This window comes from Protomyctophum parallelum, assembly GCF_964188405.1.
Source record: "Protomyctophum parallelum genome assembly, chromosome: 13".
Taxonomy (NCBI): Eukaryota; Metazoa; Chordata; class Actinopteri; order Myctophiformes; family Myctophidae; genus Protomyctophum; species Protomyctophum parallelum.
Window position 1 is genome coordinate 48,291,142 of NC_139708.1, and position 22,206 is coordinate 48,313,347.

The following is a 22,206-nucleotide window of genomic DNA, read 5'->3' on the forward strand; positions in this document are numbered from 1 at the left end:
AGCCTTCCGATATGTCTATGTATATCGTGTAATCTGTAATGTATTGTATACTTTCGATTGTATACTTTTATGAATCTGTGCTCCAAACCATGTGATCATGGTCGTGAGTTAAATAAATGATGATGAAATCTATTCCACATTGCATTCTGTTATGCCACCGTGCCATCAGCAGGTGTCGCTGTAACACCACCCAGCCGAGGCCAGGGTTACCAGCTCTTCATGGAGAGAGAAATAATAAACCACCAGCACAGTGTCAATACTGCAGATGAGAGGCTGGTGACACACACATCATTTAGCTTCAGTACAGTGTCAACACTGCAGATGAGAGGCCGGTGACACATCATTTAGCTTCAGTACAGTGTCAACACTGCAGATGAGAGGCCGGTGACACATCATTTAGCTTCAGTACAGTGTCAATACTGCAGATGAGAGGCCGGTGACACACACATCATTTAGCTTCAGTACAGTGTCAACACTACAGATGAGAGGCCGGTGACACACATCATTTAGCTTCAGTACAGTGTCAACATTGCAGATGAGAGGCCGGTGACACACATCATTTAGCTTCAGTACAGTGTCAACATTGCAGATGAGAGGCCGGTGACACACACATCATTTAGCTTCAGTACAGTGTCAACATTGCAGATGAGAGGCCGGTGACACACATCATTTAGCTTCAGTACAGTGTCAACATTGCAGATGAGAGGCCGGTGACACACACATCATTTAGCTTCAGTACAGTGTCAACATTGCAGATGAGAGGCCGGTGACACACACATCATTTAGCTTCAGTACAGTGTCAACACTACAGATGAGAGGCCGGTGACACACACATCATTTAGCTTCAGTACAGTGTCAACACTACAGAGAGGCCGGTGACACACACATCATTTAGCTTCAGTACAGTGTCAACACTGCAGATGAGAGGCCGGTGACACACATATCATTTAGCTTCAGTACAGTGTCAACACTACAGATGAGAGGCCGGTGACACACACATCATTTAGCTTCAGCACAGTGTCAACACTGCAGATGAGAGGCCGTGACACACACATCATTTAGCTTCAGCACAGTGTCAATACTGCAGATGAGAGGCCGGTTAGTCGCAATTTGCAACTCTAGATTTTTTTATAATGGGATGAATGTAGAGTTGCAATACCCTCCATTGACTCCCCACTCATCCAATTTGGTTTGCGATCTGCTTGTCTTAAACAACGTTAAACTCACCAACATTGCAGCTGTAGTCCAAGCTTGAATTATATCCTCTTTCAATCTGCCGAGCTTGTTTTTCATAAAAATCCACCGTAGACATGTTATGAGCTACTACGCCGTGGTGGGAAATAAATATTACAAGTACGAATCTGTACGATATAATACAAGAGAATGACAGCTTGGCACGCGTGATAGTAACTTTTATTTTTGTAGAAGAGGCAAACTAATATTCTTTATGCCGTTTGCTTTGATGGAATAATTGATTGTGTGTTCTAAATAAAGTGTGTTGATTATTGTGTCATTTATTTGTATGTGTAAACTTGAAACATTATTGTACTGTAAGGTCTCTTTTAATAATATAATATCAGTTGGGGAAACAAAGACAAACAGGGGGACGGGCCAGCCACTCGAACAGCTGCTAATGTTATGAGCTAAACTGCATGGACGGACAGCAGGAAACCACAACAAAACACAGACATTGAACCACGAACAGAACGTTGCAAACGAACGCGAACGGCCGCGAGGTTGTGACACACAAACATACACGTTACTAAAATAATAATAATAATAATAATATGGGGGGGAGAACACAACAGAGATAAAATGGTAAATGGTGCATTTATATAGCGCCTTTATCCAAGGAGCTTTACATAGACTGTGCATTACATTCACCCATTCATTTCACACACACATTCATGCACCGATGGCGGCGGAAACCATGCGAGGCACCAACCAGCACATCAGGAGCAATTAGGGGTTCAGCGTCTTGCTCAAGGACACTTGGACACTGACTCTGACAAATATGACTGTGTGATCATTTCTTATATTTTGGTCTGTTAGTTATGTTGCCTGACGATGTCACCAGTGCAATTCGTAAGCACAGCCCTGTCAGTGTGGAGAAAGCCCAGATACATACCATGTCTGTCAGACTCGGTCTGCACAGGGTGGCTTTATGAGCAGTAATAATTGGAGGTCAAGCCATTGAGACACAGCCAGGTGTGTAACAGCAAAGACCGTTCGTTCACCTGTAAGATAATGGGGTGATGGTTCAAAGGTCATGGGTCATATCCATTAAACGACCTCTGAGGTCAACAAAAGAAAATTAAGAGAGAATTCCAGTGTCTGTGAAAATATAAATGTTGGGCAAGTGAGAGAAAGGCAGCGTTACAGAGAGAGAGCGAGAGAGAGAGAGAGAGAGAGAGATAGAGAGAGAGTAAGAGAGAGAGAGAGAGAGATCAAAGCAGTGTGAAAGAGGTTTCTATGTTTGTGAGATGTCTCTGATTTTACAACCTCATAACAGATTACATACGGTAAGTAATGGAAAGATGCATGATGTAGCTTAAGTTATAGCCGATGTACAAGCTCACCTGTCACAATAATCTGCTATTTCAGAATATACCTGAAAGAAAAGGAAATGTTCAGGGTTGACGTCTGAAGAAACAGAGACAGAATTATTAGCAAAGCCAAACTTGCCGGATTCAATTACAGATGTTTGTGCCATATGAACAAGATAACACATTCAAGAGGTTCAATGGAGGATAACATATTAAACTCTAGAGTCTTTGCAAAAGAGTTCAAACCACCAGCCGATTTATTGAGTGCATAATCTCATAACTATGCTAAAAGCAGTTTATGCTAATGTGATATGAGAGTATGATGAGTTTCAAAATGTCCCTGGAGAGAGATATCATCTCCGGAGGACAACTCTTCCATGTTAATGTGTTAATTAGCTTAGTGAAATAATGAAACTGTAAAACACCATGAACACAGAGCCTCACAGGGGGATACTGTTGCCAACATGTTGTTTGGGTTGTTTATAGACTTATGTAATACTTACAAAAGACGATTTATGAAGTTTAGCACCGTAGCTTACAGGCCTTTGAAGAATGCAAAACAAAATACATTTGCTAGGGTGGCACAGGGGTAAAGTCCCTGCCCACAACTGCAGAGGCTATAATAATAATAATAATAATAATAATAATAAAACTTTATTTGTATAGCACCTTTCATGACATGAAATGCAGCTCAAAGTGCTTTACAGAGCAATGGAGAATAAAAGAAAAGCAAGGCAACGACATTAAAAAACAAGCAGTAATGCAATACAGTGAGGACATGAATAACAAAAAATAAAAGATCAATTAAAAGCAATGTTGTAGAAGTGGGTCTTGAGCTGAGCTTTAAAAATGTCTACAGAGGCTGCCTGACAAAGGTACAGTGGGAGCTTGTTCCACGCCGTCGGCCCGTAGAAGCAAAAAGCTGCTTCCCCGTATTTTTTTGTTGCCATTTTTTTAGGCAAAGCGAGCAGGCCAGCAGTGGAAGACCTTAGGGGGGGCGGTTTGGGACATATTTAGGAAGGCAGTCATGTAGGTAGGAAGGTGCGAGACCATTGAGAGCTTTATAGACAAGTAAAAGAATGTTAAAATCAATCCTAAAAACAACCGGAAGCCAGTGCAGTGATGCCAAAACTGGAGTGATATGTTCTCTCATCTTAGTTCTAGTTATAACTCTGGCTGCATATAGGTTCTGAAACATCTGTGCTGTGGTGTAACTTGGACAGGCATTCTGATGAACCAAATTGGCCCATGTTGGACTGCTCTAGCGACGGCTCCAGGGCCCCCCCTAAGCCCCCAAGCCAAGGGTGCCTGTCAGCAGTGGTGTTGACTGTTGAACCATGTTCCTCCTGCATGTCCTCCCAGTGAAGCTCCTCACTGGGAGATGAAAAGAGGCGGTTCCACATGGATCCGAGGCATGTGGCTTCGATATCATCCTAGGACCGCAACCAGTCCGAGGCGAGGACCCAACCAGAAGGCGTAAGGAGTCGTGACAATATTATAATGCAAGTGTGTGCAGTGGCGCGCACAGATAGACACTAGGGGGTGCTAGAGCACCACCTGCCCTTGCCCTCTGGACAGCAATGTGCCCTTTTGAAGAAAGAAAATGAAAGAAAAGTACAGTGTACAGTATGTGGACCATGATGACATTGATCAATTCTTGATTAAAAAAACATATTGATATATAAATAATATTTAAATATTATTTATGCCCCACAATCCCAGTGCCCCCAGACGCCCTGGTTGGGAGGGGTGGGCAGTGCCCCCAGACGCCCTGGTTGGGGGGGGGGGGGGTGGGCAGTTCCCCCAGACGCCCTGGTTGGGGGGGCAGTGCCCCCAGACGCCCTGGTTGGGGGTGTGTGGGCAGTGCCCCCAGACGCCCTGGTTGGGGGGGCAGTGCCCCCAGACGCCCTGGTTGGGGGTGTGTGGGCAGTGCCCCCAGACGCCCTGGTTGGGGGGGCAGTGCCCCCAGACGCCCTGGTTGGGGGTGTGTGGGCAGTGCCCCCAGACGCCCTGGTTGGGGGGGGTGGGCAGTGCCCCCAGACGCCCTGTAGACAATCTATAAATTCCTTGAACCTTGCACCGGCCGGTTCCACACGCAGCACAAGGTGCCCCATTTTTTTTCACTTGAGCACCTGCCCCTCTAAATGTCTGTGCACGCCACTGAGTGTGTGGGGAAACGTTAAAAGGGAATTGGCATAACAACTAAATTGGGTGAAAAGTGGGAACATTTGGACAAATGATTTATTAAATAAATATACTTCAAGTAAATAATGGGACATAATGGATCCCTTTTAATATATCATAATGTGAAGGAAAAATAAACACTGCTGATATAATTGCATAACAGTCTGTGGAGCATTGCACCTCTTGGGAACCCAATCGCGGTAATGTTCAACAGCTGTGCTCTAGACTTGTTACACGTGTATGTACAGTACAGTACAAATCTGAGCTCCGTTTTCTCCCTAACTGTGATAATAAGGGGGGGGGGGTGGGGTCTCCATTATTCAAACAAATGTTCCAGAGGATGTTAGATGGGGAGGTGGGCTTGTTCGGCATCCCCTGTTAGTGGATATTCAGTTACTTCGGTTCGGTGAGGAGATAATAATAATATGGGATGAGTTGAGCCGTTTTCAAAATGGAGAGCACGCCGCCAGCCCATCCAATCTGGTAAAAACAGGCGCCGGCATGCAGGCAGGACCAAACGGAGACCGCACACTAGTGTTGTTTTTGGCAGCAAATTTCTATTTTAGTTTTAGTCATATAGTCTCTTGAATAGTTTTCACTTCGTTTTAGTCACATTTTAGTCACCTGGAATGTTCTAGTGTTTAGTCTAGTTTTAGTCGACTAAATGTCATACGATTTTAGTCGACTAAATCTACAGTTGATTTAGTCGACTAAAATGTGTTTTGACAGGCCTTGATGTCGTTGTAATGACATATCTTACACTTTGGTTGCATGCTGAAAATAGCAGCATAAACAGCATAAAACTGGATCTCTTGTCCACTAGTCCCTTCCTAACATTTTAGGCAGAAGGTCTATATCAAAGTGTCACTGACTTAACCAGACAGCCATTGTAATAACATCCGTTCATATACTTAAGTGAATAACTGTGTATGATTGCATGCACTGCCCACCCCCCCCCCCAACCAGGGCATCTGGGGGCACTGCCCACACCCCCAACCAGGGCGTCTGGGGGCACTGCCCACAGCTCCCCTCTGCCCCTCTGAACACTCATCATGACCATCCGAAGAGCCATCAGCTCCCCTCTGCCCCTCTGCCCCTCTGAACACTCATCATGACCATCCTCTGCCCCTCTGCCCCTCTGAACACTCATCATGACCATCCAAACAGCTCCCCTCTGCCCCTCTGAACACTCATCATGACCATCCAAACAGCTCCCCTCTGCCACTCTGAACACTCATCATGACCATCCAAACAGCTCCCCTCTGCCCCTCTGAACACTCATCATGACCATCCAAACAGCTCCCCTCTGCCCCTCTGAACACTCATCATGACCATCCGAAGAGCCATCAGTTCCCCTCTGCCCCTCTGAGCACTCATCATGACCATCCGAACAGCCATCAGCTCCCCTCTGCCCCTCTGCCCCTCTGAACACTCACCATGACCATCCGAACAGCCATCAGCTTGTCGAAGGTCACGCTAAAACTAAATTTCCCCCACAGGATTAACAACCTGTCTGTGATACAAGCATTAGGTCCAAGTTGCATTGTGCCCTATTTGTGCTGATAACAAACTGACTGTATATCCAACATGACTGCTCCCATTCCTCCCTGCAGCGCTAGCTCCCCTCACAGCCCACAAGTTCACAACATAAGGGGGGGGTGCAGTCTCTCTCTCTCTCTGCAAAATCCTGAGTGTTAATTCAAAACGGAATTATTCAAAGTACAACTGAGAGTTATCAGCACACATTCTTCTACATTATTCTGTATTCTTCCCTCCTCTCGCTCCCCTCAGCCTCTCTCACCCAGTCTCATCGCTGCCGTTTGGGCGGAAACCTCATAAAACTGTTACTTTTTTTATCATTATTTTAAAACATTTTAAACTAGTGAAAATAGCTGATCGATACTAGCTCACAACGCGTTGCATCGCGACATGTGAGCTTGTAGATGTGCTATTTCACGACTTTGGTGCGACAGTCGAGTCTAGGCCATTCATTTACGAGAAAGCACATAGAAAAGTTAGGAATAATGGAGATGTGAGGTTTTCTGGCAACGTCTTCCCCTCTATAGCTTGTACACTGGGTTCCCTCTCCATTATCGGACTCTCTTGCTCTACAACAGTGGTTCCCAAAGTGGGGTCCGATGACCCCCAGGGGTCCTTGAGGGAGATCCAGGGGGTCCCCAGCTAAATGATATAGTTTGGAACCAAATGGACCCTTATGAGTCTGTAACTCTGAGAGTGTACAGAGTTACATTAACATTGATTTTACAATATAAATTGGGGGTCCCAGAGATAGAAATGGGGGTGTCTGTAGACTATAAATGCATGTCAAACTGGGGGTCCTTGAAATGAAACGGGTTGAGAATCACTGCTCCAAATCTTCTCTTATGGGGGTCCCTATAGCATATAGTTTTATTATGGGGGTCCCTATAGCATATAGTTTTATTATGGGGGTCCCTATAGCATATAGTTTTTCAAATGGGGGTCTGCGGGGCTAATTAGTGTCAATTTAGGGGTCCTTGACGTGAAAAAGTTTGAGAACCACTGCTCTACAATACTAAACAAATACGAAGTGGAATAACATTTATTTTCTAAGGGTTAGAACCTAACCCTAACGCACCAAAGCAAATTTCACCCGCTATTTAGTAGGTACCGTAACTTCCACTACAAATGTTCCATATCTCTCTTTCTCTACCCACCCACACACACACACACACACACACACACACACACACACACACACACACACACACACACACACACACACACACACACACACACACACACACACACACACACACACACACACACTTCTCTCACTCTCCCATTACTTGACCCTAGTCTAGGCTCATTCCTCTCTATATCTGCAGCTGCAACAGAGATATGGGTGACATGAATGAAGGATGGAAGAGAGGAAATACATTACTGGAGGGGGCAATGACCATTAGTATGTGTATATGTCACAGACCCTCCAACCAGAACATGACCTTGTTTGTAGATTACATGTTCCAGTCCACTGTGAGTGGTCTTTCATTTTACGAGGAGCTCTGACTCACTGTGAATTTCAATGTTTTACGACTTTATCTCCTCCTTTCAATGACCCTTGCATGTCACAGACAGTATTTTCTCCCACGATTAAAGCTGCAGTATAAATGTCATGCTACACTACAGTGAGGTTTCAGGGAAAACACATTAACGGGAACGTTTTTGCTGCCAGCATTTCATTCCAAGGCAGGCCGCGGGTCTGCTGGAAACTGAATGGACTGAGCCAACTGACTGAGTTGTTTGAAAATGTTACTTTTGTGTTTGGGTCTTTGGGAATAAGTTGAGAGATGTGTCTTGATGAAATGATTTATTGAGAAAACATTACGGTCATGCACGAGCACACTTACAGTTACAGACAGTAGCCTACTAATAGGCCTATTAGCTGCACAAAGCAAGTGGGAGAGTGGGGGGAGGGAGAGAGACACACACAGAGAGAGAGAGAGAGAGAGAGAGAGACACACACACACACACACACACAGAGAAAGTGAGAGAGGCGCTGACTCAGGAATTTTCTTCCAAACTATGCGCATCAACCGTCTGAAGTGGTTGCAAAGTCGTGAACAAGGTGAGGTTATAATTCCATCGTAAATCTCTTTCATTAGGCTACCGTTTAAAATAGTTCTTGCACCGATGATGCAAATGCATGAACGCACGACAGTCGGACGTCGGTCACACACCGGCATTATAATGATTGATAATTGGCGTTGTTAGTGTTCCACTGTTCCACACCGCAGACGCTAGTGGTTAGGTTAATTATGACCACAACAAGACCACTGCTAGTGCACTCTGTCTGAATGCATTATTGATTATGGTTTAGTTTTAGTTTAGTTTAGTTTGTTCTACCTTATTATCCCTGATGCAGGGACAAGTAGGCTAGACCAGCTGCTCCTCTGCTCTGATCTGTTGAGCAGACGCGCCGCGGTGTCGCTCTTGCGCGGCTATTTTCGACGAACGACACCGGCGTGCGACGAAATATATAATATATAGTCTGCCTGTGTTGCTCAAGGGCACAATAGTAGATGTCACTCAGCTCATTCATGATGTGTGTATAGGCCTGGCTATGAGTGTGAATGAGCCTATTATCTCTCAATCTGGAACATTTCTTTAGCTATGGGTGTTTTCAACTAGGAAATTATGTGCATGTGCTTTTTTTTTTTAAATCACAATTGTAATGCACTGCCTCACTTATCCTCAAATTAAGCTATTTTACAGATTGCAAGGGTTTGGGGTAGAAAAATAAATAAGCCATTCATCAGTGTTTTTCCATTTCATTGAAAATCTAAAGAACCAATTTTCAACCATATCTTCATTATAATTGATCTCCTCTGAACAAACAACAGGAATTTCCTTTTTCCTGTTGTCTGTTCTGAGGAGATCAATTAGGAACAGCGGTCACTGATTTCCACTAGAAAGACAAAATAGTGTCTTGATTGAACAACTCACGACGCACACACGAATAAAGTTTTTCATTCATTCATTCATTTTCAGAGCTTAATCAGAAGGCCAAGTGTGAACAACATGCTCACGTCAATGTTTGTGAAAGACAGCTCCTTGTTGCACATTATAATGAATACAGTACGGGTTTAATTAACAGTCTAAGCCATGTGGTTCCCAAACCTTTTCATGTCAAGGACACTAATTGACCCCCATTTGAAAAGACATGCCTGGAACCCCCATAAGAGGAGATATTTACGGCTCTAGCAGTGATTCTCACCCCGTTTAATGTCAAGAACCCCCAGTTTGACATGCATTAGTCTATACGGACCCCCCATTTAATGGCATTTCTATCTCTGGGACCCCCAATTTGTATTCTAAAATCAATTAATTAATTTTACACTGAGAGTGTACAAATGGACCCGTCAGGGTCCATTTAGTTACAAACTATCATTTAGCTGGGCCCCCCCTGGAACTGACAGTCATATCTGACAGAACAAATGATCCGTCTCTTTGCTATAGTATGCTTGCATATTGTAATACCCTGTTTGTTTGTTTTGTTTTGTGTTTTGTTTTTCTCCTTTTCTGTGTATTGTATTGTATTGATTGTAGTTAGGACCCTCTCCACAACGAGATACTGTGGGCTGTATTTTGCGTGTCTTAAGTACCAGGTCTTATTACCTAACTTGAGTAAACTAAAGACCTGGAGGTGTGATCAATGCCATTTGGCTATTCTGAGTGGCCAAAGAGCATTGATCACGCCTCCAGGTCTTTAGTTTACTCAAGTTAGGTAATAAGACCTGGTACTTAAGACACGCAAAATACAGCCCAGAATCTCAACGGGGTATTCCTAAATAAAGAATTTCAAACAAACAGAACTCCCTCAAGGACACATGGGGGTCCCCGGACCCCACTTTGGGACACATATTTATTCCACAATATACAGAATAGTGCTTCCTCTTTAACAATTCATAAAAGCCTAACCCCCTCCCAAGAGGAATTGTTGGGAAAATCACAGTCTGGATTAATAAAACATTGATACATTACATTTTAGTTGAATCAGTAGTGTAAATCCAGAGCAAAGAAAAAAGAATCCTACAGGCACTCGGCCTGGTTTTCTTTGGAATGGACTCTTCAGAAGTCAGACCCTTAATTGCCACCACTGCTCTGTGGTGTCTAAACTTTATGCGCTAAGTGGCTTAAATTATGGCATATAATATAGTTGAAGGGTAATTCCACGAGTGATTTATTATCCTTTACACCGCTGATAGTATATTCTTGTAATCTTCTGTACCCCTGTGTTTTTGGACGACATGGCTGCTAGTTTTAGTGGGCCTTTTATAGGCCCATGGGTTCTGTCACTGTAACCGGGTCAGACACTGGACAGCTATACAGTTTTATGTCCTCTCCTGACAGAGAGAGGTTACCACATGTTCGCCCCAGAATCACTGTTGCCAGATTGCGTCAGAGAAACAAGCGACCATGGGTCTGAAAACAAGCCCCAAAGAAGACACAATATAGGCTATTTGAAAGCAGAACGCGCGCACGCACACACACACACACACACACACACACACACACACACACACACACACACACACACACACACACACACACACATCCATGTCTCTCTCTCACTCTTTTTCTTCTCTCACCATCCTTCTACAAGCTGATCTACAAGCTCACAACGAGTCGCAATGCGACAAGCTTGTAGATCTGCTATTTTCCTAAAACTAAAACTAGAGGGGAGGGGGGGGGGGGGGAGTGTTTGGAATATTTTTTTAACTTCTTAACACAAATCTGGTATGGGGGTCCCTGGCACAACATGTTTTTTAGATGTAGGGTCTTTGAACAAATGGCCTACATTAATCTTTATTCTCAGCAGACCTACAAGACCTACAAGCTCGTAGCGCTATGAGCTTGTAGATCTGCTATTTTTCAATAGCTAAAGCATAACATAATGCTAACACCAAAAGGGGTTCCCAGCCCCAAAATGGGTTAAACGACATTAGGAAACAAGGCTAAATAAGCAACTACGCTGTAGTAACAAGCCAAAAAAAAAACGTAACCAGCAACTATATTTACATGCAACTTTTACAGAAAAAGAAGCCCGAAGTCGCTTAATATAATAAGCCGACATGGCAACACTGCCCAGAGTAGGGTCATGTGGTTACACGGCCTATGCAGCTGTGATTGGACAGCCAGGCAGTGGCGTGCACAGATAGACACTAGGGGGTGCTAGCGCACCCCCTGCCCTTTTGGCAATTTTGCTCTTAAAAAAAAAAAAAAAAAAAAAAAAACATTTTCTTTTTTTTCTTAATTTGTATTGTGTGGACCATGCGGTGACATTGATCAAATCTTGATAAAAAAACGCTTCTACTATATTATTTAGGCCCCCACAATTCTAAAGCTCAGTCAGTGGTTCTTCGATTTAAAAAAAAATAGCAGACCTACAAGCTCGTAGCGCGCCACTCGGTGGCGCGCTATGAGCTTGTAGATCTGCTATTTTTCAATAGCTAAAAGCACCAAAATGGGTTCCCGCCCCAAAATGCGCTGCACAATAGGGTTGGGTGACGATATGAATACATCGTCAATCGCGAATATACGAATCCAATCGCCGAATATTTTCATTAGGCGATTTCTCGGGACGATTTAGCCCAATTAACCTGTAAAGTGTGAGCAACATGTGAATCAATTTGGCCCAGCAAAGTAGTAACAGCGGCCGGGTGGAAATCACCTCCTCCCGTTATAATGTATGCTCCCACAGTCCCCGCACTCAGCAGCATCGGGCACCGGGGCACGGCACTTACGGCAGCCGCCAGCCAGAGTAAAGGCTGGGAGCTGAGGGAGGCTGTAGCCTACATGTTGTTTAAGCTCCGGAGTCCAGACCCATGCAGTTTAATAATATATAGTCACAACAGAATGCACACTGCTGTCTCGTGTCTCATCACAATCCCAATGCCTCACCCGTGAAGTCGGGGGGGGAAAAAAAAAAACTGTCTACTAGTGTTAGTGTATAGCCTCGGGGATCATTCGTTAGCTTAGCGCTTAGTTTAGCGCTTAGCTTAGCATGTAGCCCCTACTCGTGCTGCAACCCACTGATTGAACTTCATATCCGCCTGTAATCTAAGTTATTTTTATTGACAACGTGAACGAATCCCGACACCAGCGCTGCAAAAATAGACAGATCTACAAGCTCTCAACGCGTAGCGAACGGCACTGCAAAACAGGCAGGACGCGATGCCGATGCCTTGAGAGCTTGTAGATCAGCAGCAGCCCGGCCGCAGCAGCTTGTGGGCTCCGCTGCTCCGCTCCGAGCCACCGCCGGTGCGGGGAGGCAAGTCTGCAAGTCTGCAGACGCTGCAGTCTGCAGAAACAGACTGATCTACAAGCTCTCAACGCCTAGCGAACGGAGCTGCAAAAACAGGCAGGACGCGGCGCCTTGAGAGCTTGTACAGTAGATCTGGCTTTTTTGCGACCTTCAGTGAGCTGTTCTCACTTTACTTTTATGACACGAATACATCGTTAATCGGCGAATGATGGGCGGTTGAAAAACATTGGCATATCGCCCAACCTTGTGCAGGGTGCCCTTTTTTTTCACTTGAGCACCTGCCCCTCTAAATGTCTGTGCACGCCACTGCAGCCAGGCCATAGACATCAGCTTTTTCTATTGCGTGAAGAACTCATTCCCCTCAGCGATGTTTCCTTTCTTAGGGCTATAGTAAATGTTTTATCTGGCTCAGGCTCCCAGATTCCTCCACACTTCCTTTCCCCCCCCCCCCCCCCCCCCCCCCATTGTTTGGGGAATTGACTTCAAGGGCAATTTGGGCATCTGCATACAGTGCATAGATACTAAAGGACAACATTCCATTCGTACACGTGTTTTTGCAACGGAGTGCGAAATTCAACATTCTTTCGGTCGGTGTGAAGTGTGAACCAAAGACTGTCAACGCCCTGAAATGTCACCTTATTTGACTTCTGTGGTGTTAACAGATGTTGAAGATGGAGTAGTCTCTGCGTCAGTGGTTCTCAAGCTGGCGTCTGGGGACCCCCAGGGGTCCTTGAGGAGGAGTTACGGGTCTATGAAGAGAGTGAAGAAATGGATTAGTAATTATACACTCTCTGTGTTAGGATTTTAAATAGTGTAGATCGGAGATAATTTATTTTAATTTTATCAAATGGGGGGTCTGTGAGAGAGCTATAAGAACAAATATTTGGGTGTCTGTGAGGGAGCTATAAGAACAAATCTCTGGGGGTCTGTGAGGGAGCTATAAGAACAAATCTCTGGGGGTCTGTGAGAGAGCTATAAGAACAAATCTCTGGGGGTCTGTGAGGGAGATATAAGAACAAATCTCTGGGGGTCTGTGAGGGAGATATAAGAACAAATCTCTGGGGGTCTGTGAGGGAGCTATAAGAACAAATCTCTGGGGGTCTGTGAGGGAGCTATAAGAACAAATGTCTCGCTGAGGTGAAAAACAGACATACACATTGAAGGTATCTCATCTCAAAATAGCCAAGAAACGGGTTTGGGTGTTTGTTTTGGTATTTCGTTATACTCGTTAGCGGATTAGACATGTTTTTATTTGTATTGTCATTGCGTTTGTAACTGTTAATTGAATGCCTGTAGATGTAGCTCTTCGGGGATGTGCAGAGAGTGTTAAGAGAGGCGAAAATAGCAGATCTACAAGCTGCGACGCGTTGAGAGCTTGTAGATCAGCTATTTTCAGGGCGCAACCCAGCACTCTTTTAGCTATACTGGAGATGCGGCGTAACGACATGGATTTCTAAACAAATATTATGTTCTGTGCTAAATTCTGCTTTCCAAGTTCAGGAGAGTGAATGCTATAGAGGGGCATCAGGTGCATGTCTTAACCATCAGTAAATGGAAAGGTCCGTTGTTTTACAGACGGGTAAAAGGGCTGAAGCCTATGTGTGCACGTCCCTGTTGCCCCTGATATGAAGGGGGTATCAGATATGGAGAATATGTGCCACTGGTCTGTATTATGGAGCTGATGGTGTAGTCTGGGGGTTATACAGTAATTAGTATGTAGCCTACCAGCTGGGGGAAATGGACCAGTGTTGTTTTCGTTGACTTGTCGGGGTGCGTTCAGAGGACCCAAAAGCAGTACGAACAAAAGGCAAGACTCACAGTTCAGGATGTTTATTAAACTACAACTTAAACTTCCCATAAAATGGGGCAGGCAAAATAAGGACACATTATACACGCTGACATGAAATGACGATTTGACATTAAAGGAACTGAACAAACTGGGGTATATAAATAGACAAAGACTAACTAGACACAGGTGAACTCAAAATACAATCAAACACGGGATAGGCTAACAGAACTAAGAGGACACAGGTGAAAACAATGACGTAGGTGAGACAAGGTAGGGAACAGTAACTAGGCAGACAGGAAACACTAGGTACCATACTACAAAATAAGATACACAAAACAACAGAGTAACAGAAAACCAAACAGAACAGGAAGACAAGGCAAAATACTGAACATACAGAGAATAACAGAATAAGTCAGAAGGACTGCAGTATTAGTAAACATTAGACTGCAGTATTAGTAAACATTAGACTGCAGTATTAGTAAACATTAGACTGCAGTATTAGTAAACATTAGACTGCAGTATTAGTAAACATTAGACTGCAGTATTAGTAAACAAGTACAAAGGCAAGAATTGTAACAACAACTTCCTTTCTCGACTTAAGCAAATACAAAACATAAATCAACCACATAACCATTAAGGTCAAGCCAAATATTAGTCCAGTGGTTTGGACCTACGTCAATGCTCAAATACAAAGGCAGAGGAGCGGGGCGTGACAGTCGACTAAAACTATGACGAAACATGTTTCGTCGACTACCTTTGTTCACTGAGGAAAACTAAATGAAAACTAAGCTACCGGTATGATGACTAAAACTGAGACCAAATATATTGACAATTTCGTCAACAAATACAAACTAGACTAAATGACTAGTGGACAAGAGATCCAGTATAAGTCATTTTACACTTGGTTGCATGCTGAAAATAGCAGATCTACACTCTCACAACGCGTCACGCTGCGACACGTTGTGAGCTTGTAGATCGGCTATTATCAGCGTAGTGTAAGTGTAAGTGTAAAAACTGTCATTACACCGGCATCAAGGCCCGCCAAAATACATTTCAGTCGACTAAATCAACTGTAGATGTAGTCGACTAAAATCTTATGGTATTTAGTCGACTAAAACTAGACTAACACTAAAACATTCCGGGTGACTAAAACTAAATGGAAACTATTCAAGAGACTAGTATGACTAGAACTAAAATCAATTGCTGCCAAAAACAACACTGAAATGGACAGTGTCTGTGTTTGTATCGGATCTGTTGCCTCTGTCATGGGTGAAATGTTTTTAACCCATTCTGACCGGGCAGCCATTTTGGTGTCGGCATCATGTTATGCTTTAGCTATTTAAAAATAGCAGATCTACAAGCTCATATCGCGCCACCGAGTGGCGCGATACGAGCTTGTAGGTCTGCTATTTTTGAAAAATCGAAGAACGACTGTGACATTTTTAGAATCTGATCTCAGGTCAGAATGGGTTAATCAGACCAGTGTGTGTCCAGTGGAAACCTCGTATGAATCTGATCTCAGATCAGAATGGGTTAAACGGTGTTAATCCGTAAATGGCACAACTCTCAAAACGTCTTTGCTTTGCTTGTCATTCTTCTACACCTACTGACGCGTAGATAGCTGTTCACCTCAGTCCTACAGTCTGTCCTGTTTCCTGTCCTCCATCACCAACAAAATGTAAAAATGTAAACGTACAGGATCCTTAAATAAATAAAATGAACCACTGATAGGTTATGCGTATAATTTAATCACTTCACGGAATGTGAATTATTGTATTTCTCCTGCAGACATGGACTGTCGTTCATTTACCATGACCTCATTGACCAAACACCCTTCCTTTCGTCCCAACGCTGTGGTCAGGGACACACAAGAGCAATAAAGAGGGATATGCCCAGACGACTTCACTCAACCCCTCCTCATCCTGTTTCAGCAACATATTTTTGTACACAAAATCTGGGGGGGGGGAACAGTCTGCTCAGTGCTGTACTGTGGAAATGTGTGTGGCCTTCAGAATATCCAAAAGGAGAAACCTTTGTATATTTATTTATTCTATTACCCTGCCTCATTATAAACGGCAAGCAATTTCCTTTCAGGTACAGGCAGCTATATTTAATATCCTCCGTAGCTGCTTTCAGATGTTGCTCCACTGTAGCAGTGAGTCAGGCCAGGCCACAGGCCAGCATTAGTCACAACAAAGACAAACTAGGTGCACCTGTTAGTTAATCCACCCTGGCCCTGTTCTGTGTTCTGTGTTCTGTGTGAGCAGAGAGAACCGGAAAGCACTGTGGAGTCGTGGACGGAACGCCGTTCTTTACCGTGGTGGTCCTGGGAAAATCCCATGGTCTAAATTAATCCCTGATTACAGCAGGCTATGTCTCTGTTGAACTAAAGCTGATAGAACAGGGTTTTTCTCTTTTTTTTGGACAGTGGGTTTTAGGAGTGCCTTGTGGTGCACATAACTGTAATTAGGTTGAACTCTGTGCATAGGAGGCCTTAGCTATGTTTCACCAGTTACAATTGAAACGGGCCTGCACCCTCAGGGGGGCCTCCAAGCTCCAACTGAACGCCAGGTGTCAGTCAACCCCCGACACTCTTGGCCCTCTCTCTAACTCGCTCACTTACTGCCTTGCTCTCTCCCACAATGTTAAGTGACACCTATTTTATGTAAATAACCTACAGGGTAAAATGACAGGATGAGGAGAGGAGTTGTTGTTGCTATTGTCGAGAGTAATGGCTGCGTATGATATTGAACATTCAAACTATTTGTATCAATACGGCTGTATCAGCAAAATAATTATGTCATAGGTATATATGGGGGCCTCATATTTGGTCTTGAAACGGGCCTCCAGATTCCTAAGGCCGCCCCTGACTCTGTGTGCAATCAAATGAACAAATACATCATTTCTGTTTGAGCAGCACCAGCTATACATTCATATTAGCGATGCAGCTGTATTGCTCTAAGACCAAGTGTCCATCTATGGTCCTTTCTGAATGGTAGTGGAGTAAAGAGACCAGATTCTACTCAATCAGTCAACTGGCACAGATCATGGACGCTTTTGTTGTGGCTTAATATCTATCATGATAGTGCTTGTGAACTGCTAATATATGCAGGGTTGTTGTATACCATAGGTATTTACCTGATCTGTTACCCAGAAGAAGAAACTACAATAATTGGGGCATTATATACTCTGTTCAAACATCATTTTCAGCCTGACAGACCCTGAGTGAAATAACCACTTAGAGTTTTACTGTGTTATGAGGCTGGTTGTGTGAATTTGGAAGCGTGACAGGTGCAAATCATAATGTCAGCCTCCCCTGAGGGGGCGGAGCTGTCTGCTTTGCCATTTCCTCTCTCTTCTTGTTCTGACTGTTTTCTCCTCCCAGGTGCAGCCATGTTGGCTGACGTAATGCTCCTTCTCCTCCTGCTCTCCCTCTCCCCCTCCCTGGTGGATCCGGTGCCTCCCCCTGGCGCGGCCCCAGCCGCCTGCAGACGCTGCTGTGACCACATGGAGCCAGCAGAGGGCAGCGGAGGCCAGGCACCCGCCGTGGCAGGCCTCGGCCAGATGCCCGAGGTCCGCACCTTCATCAACATGACCATCCTCAAAGGTATTGTATTGCACGCATAGACGTGCCCTTTTTACCCGTCTAGCATTCAGGGGAATAGCTTTTTCCCCAAAGTCTCCTGAACTTGAGCATTTTGCGTTGAGCTGTTTTTCAAAATCCATGTCGTACACCATGTGCTGGGTCACGTCCCACTGGGAGGAGACCCCGGGGCAGACCAAGGACCACGTCCCACTGGGAGGAGACCCCCGGGGCAGACCAAGGATCACGTCCCACTGGGAGGAGACCCCGGGGCAGACCAAGGATCACGTCCCACTGGGAGGAGACCCCCGGGGCAGACCAAGGATCACGTCCCACTGGGAGGAGACCCCCGGGGCAGACCAAGGATCACGTCCCACTGGGAGGAGACCCCGGGGGCAGACCAAGGACCACGTCCCACTGGGAGGAGACCCCCGGGGCAGACCAAGGATCATGTCCCACTGGGAGGAGACCCCCGGGGCAGACCAAGGATCACGTCCCACTGGGAGGAGACCCCCGGGGCAGACCAAGGATCACGTCCCACTGGGAGGAGACCCCCGGGGGGCAGACCAAGGCGCAGTTGGAGGGAACACATGGACTCACTGGCCTTGGAACGTCTCGGGATCCCCCCAGGAGGAAGTCACTAATGTTGCTCTGGAGAGGGAACTCTGGAGCACTCTGTTGGAGCCGACTACGGATAAGCGGTTGAAGATGGATGGATGGGTTACGCCCCGAAAATAGCTGATCTGATGATAGATCTGCTATTTTCGCTAATATCTTTCCGAAGGTGCCCTCTTACGGGATGTCAGCCCCTGCCTCTCTGTAGCTGCGTAATATTGGCATTCATGACACACACAAACAACACGGACGTTTAGTCTCATTGCCCTAATTCTGACCTGAGATCAGATTCTAAAAATGTCTATTACATCCTGACAGTGTCATTATTAACCCATTCTGACCTGAGATCAGATTCTAAAAGTGTCTTCGATTTTTCAATAGCTAAAGCATAACATGATGCTGACACCAAAATGGGTGCCCGTTCAGAATGGGTTAAATCATTGTAATTGCATTGGGCCGGAATGGAAAATTGTTTAGCAATGGCTAGTCTGAATATATTAGTCAGTCCTTGAAGGCAATAGGAAAAAAAAAAAGCATTATCCTATATAAGAAACAAAATGCTTCTGTGGCCTTGTTTTTTAAACTACTGGAAGTTGTCTTTGGAATATTATCGTTGGCAGTACACCGTGGTCACAGTTTGGAGTATATTAGGTCATGCATGCTCAATAGTTTTCACTTGCAGATGGAAAGTAAACTTTTGGCAGCTTGCAGGTCCCGTCACAACTTTAAACGAAAGGTCAGGTCAGGTCTGCGTTTCCACATGGGTTTGCAAAAAGTACGAGAGGTCTGGATTCTTGACAGACAAATTGGTGCTGGAGCCGTGCCTTCATTGGATTCAGTGTGATTCAGTACTGGCCTAACTAACCCATTCTGGGCGGGAACCCCTTTTGGTGATTTAAGCATTATGTTATTCTTTAGCTATTGAAAAATAGCAGATCTACAAGCTCGTAGCGCGGCACCGAGTGCCGCGCTACGAGCTTGTATAGGTCTGCTATTTTAGAGAAATGTGGAGCAAATCTTTGATGTATTCTTTCAGAGCAAATGTTTTAAGTCAAATCTTTGCTTCTGGGGGGGTTCCCTGGAACAACATATTTTCAGATGGGGGTCGGTGGCCAATTACATAATATCTTTGGGTGTCCTTGACATGAAACCCACTGCCACAGAAACATAGGGGTTTTTCGGAAATCTGTCAGAATTTAGAAGGCATTTGTAGAATGCGTTCTCGGGTCTAAATGGCCTAACGCTGCATGCTGTCCTAGAGGGTTGCACTCTCAGAGCAGTTTATTCTTCCTAATGCAGTAGGTTCAGGTGCCAAGACCCCCCCCCCCCCCCCCTTCCTGATGCTAAAGCGTCTGTTGCTCTCTTTAGGTTAGGTTTGATTTGGCCCCAAATGTGCTTCTGTGGCAGTAGAAGTAACATTTATCTTATGTGGCAGTATAGAAATAACATTCATCAAGTGGCATGCTTCTTTTTGTGTCTGGTAGGCGAGAGGCAGAGCCTGACAGCCAGGGAGGGTACGGGGTGTACGTAGCATACTGGTGGTTTTCTGAATAACCCATTCTGACCTGAAATCAGATTCATACGAGGTTTCCACTGGACACACACTGGTCTGATTAACCCATTCTGACCTGAGATCAGATTCTAAAAATGTCAGTCGTTCTTCGATTATTCAAAAATAGCAGACCTACAAGCTCGTATCGAGCTTGTAGATCTGCTATTTTTCAATAGCTAAAGCATAACATGATGCTAACACCAAAATGGATGCCCGGTCAGAATGGGATAATGTAGGGGGGGGGGGGGGGGTGGGGGGGAGTCCAAATTGTGGAGAAAAGGAATTTGAGAAGTAGGCTAAACTAAACCACAGGGAACATGTGCTGAAATGGCAAACAATTTTAGAGGAGACAGCGAAATTCCATAAAATGTTATTATGTGGCGATTTAGGACTCCTGCTTTTAGGCATTTATAGCGGCCCGACGCTCTGGTTCAGATTGACTTGCTTTTGTCGTTTCATTCAGAGATCAAACCCGAATCTATTAAAAACGTAAACCATCTATACTTCTTTTGTTGTTTCATGCAGGGATCAAACCCAAATCCATTAAAACGTTAAACCATCTATACTTCTTTGTATGTCAAATGGATTGTGGGTCTGTCATTTTTGCTGAATGTTTGCCTGGTTTTCGCTGAATGTTCGCCTATTATGACATGCCAAGTATAGGGAAGCTACAGTAGGGTTCATGACTTGTGGTCAATCTCAAGTCGAGTCAAATCAAGGCAACCAGAGTTGACCAAACTGCTGTACAGCAGTCTGTCTCTCTCTCTCTCTCTCTCTCTCTCTCTCTCTCTCTCTCTCTCTCTCTCTCTCTCATTAGCAGGCAACAGTGCAGCACTCTCTCTCTCTGTTTCTGGCACAACAGCGCCCCTACTGGTACTAATAGTCATACTGGTGCTCATTAACGTCACACGGACACATAGGTGAACACGGACGTTGCTGTTCCTTGGAACTCAAAAAAAGCATAAAATATTACAGATCAGGTTCCATGTCCCCCACTTGACTTACCCCCCGCAAAAAAAGGTTCTATATGTGTCACAATGTGTCACCCTACAGGTGACAAGGGCGACCGAGGTGACAGAGGGACACCGGGCAAAGGCGGAGAGGAGGGCCCCGCGGGCTCCACGGGGCCCGCGGGCCCCAAAGGCGCCGACGGCCGGGCGGGCCCTCCGGGCGACGCCTGCAAGACCCAGCAAGATTCCGCCTTCTCGGTGGGCCGGCGCAAGTCCCTCCACAGCCTGGAGCTCTACCGGGCGCTGCTGTTCGACACAGTGTTCGTCAACCTCCACGGCCACTTCGACATGTTCAGGGGGAGGTTCCGCTGCGCCACGCCGGGCGTCTACTTCTTCAACGTCAACGTCCACACGTGGAACCTCAAGGAGACGTACCTGCACGTCATGCAGAACGAGCGGCAGCGCGCCATCGTCTACGCGCAGCCCGGCGAGCGCTCCGTCATGCAGAGCCAGAGCCTGATGCTGGCGCTGGCGCCGGACGACGAGGTCTGGGTGCGCCTGTACAAGAGGGAGAGGGAGAACGCCGTGTACAGCGACGACGTGGACGTCTACATCACCTTTAACGGATACCTGGTCTCACCCACCGCGGACTGAGGAGACTCTATACGGGCTGTATTTTGCGTGTCTTAAGTACCAGGTCTTATTCCCTAACTTGAGTAAACTAAAGACCTGGAGGCGTGATCAATGCTCTTTGGCCACTCGGAATAGCCAAATGGCATTGATCACGCCTCCAGGTCTTTAGCACAGTTACAAATTAAATATCTTTCGGAAAAGTGTTATATAATATTTGGGACTCAGTTCAACTGAGTAATTTAACATGAGTCTTATTTGGATTAAAGTGATAAAAGTGCTTTTTATCCTCCAAGAAGACTCGAGTTATAATTCCAAGTGCAAACATCATTCTCCCCGCATTACATTTGTTTATGACGGGGCTTTTCATTGGCTCATTTGTTTATGACAGGGCTTTTCATTGGCTCCAAAAATAAAGTCTTACGTCGTGACTCAGTCTGACCGGTCTAGAGATGGGTTGGGTTTATAGGATATTAAAATTCTTCTCATTAACTCGAAAACCCGTGAAACGTGAGAATTAAGAACTTAAGACGGCCAGGCTTTTGGTTTT

The 22,206-nt window shown here is 45.2% G+C and overlaps 1 protein-coding gene across 1 annotated transcript; it reads left to right on the plus strand.

Moving 5' to 3' along the window:
* The first annotated feature begins 8,213 nt into the window (after positions 1-8,213).
* LOC310869162 (complement C1q tumor necrosis factor-related protein 6-like) lies at positions 8,214-21,686 on the plus strand. Its single transcript, XM_083779773.1, has 3 exons — positions 8,214-8,337; positions 17,712-17,933; positions 21,130-21,686. The coding sequence occupies exons 1-3, from the start codon at positions 8,295-8,297 to the stop codon at positions 21,678-21,680; spliced, it is 816 nt and encodes a 271-aa protein (XP_083635899.1). The 5' UTR covers positions 8,214-8,294; the 3' UTR covers positions 21,681-21,686.
* The last annotated feature ends 520 nt before the right edge of the window (positions 21,687-22,206 follow it).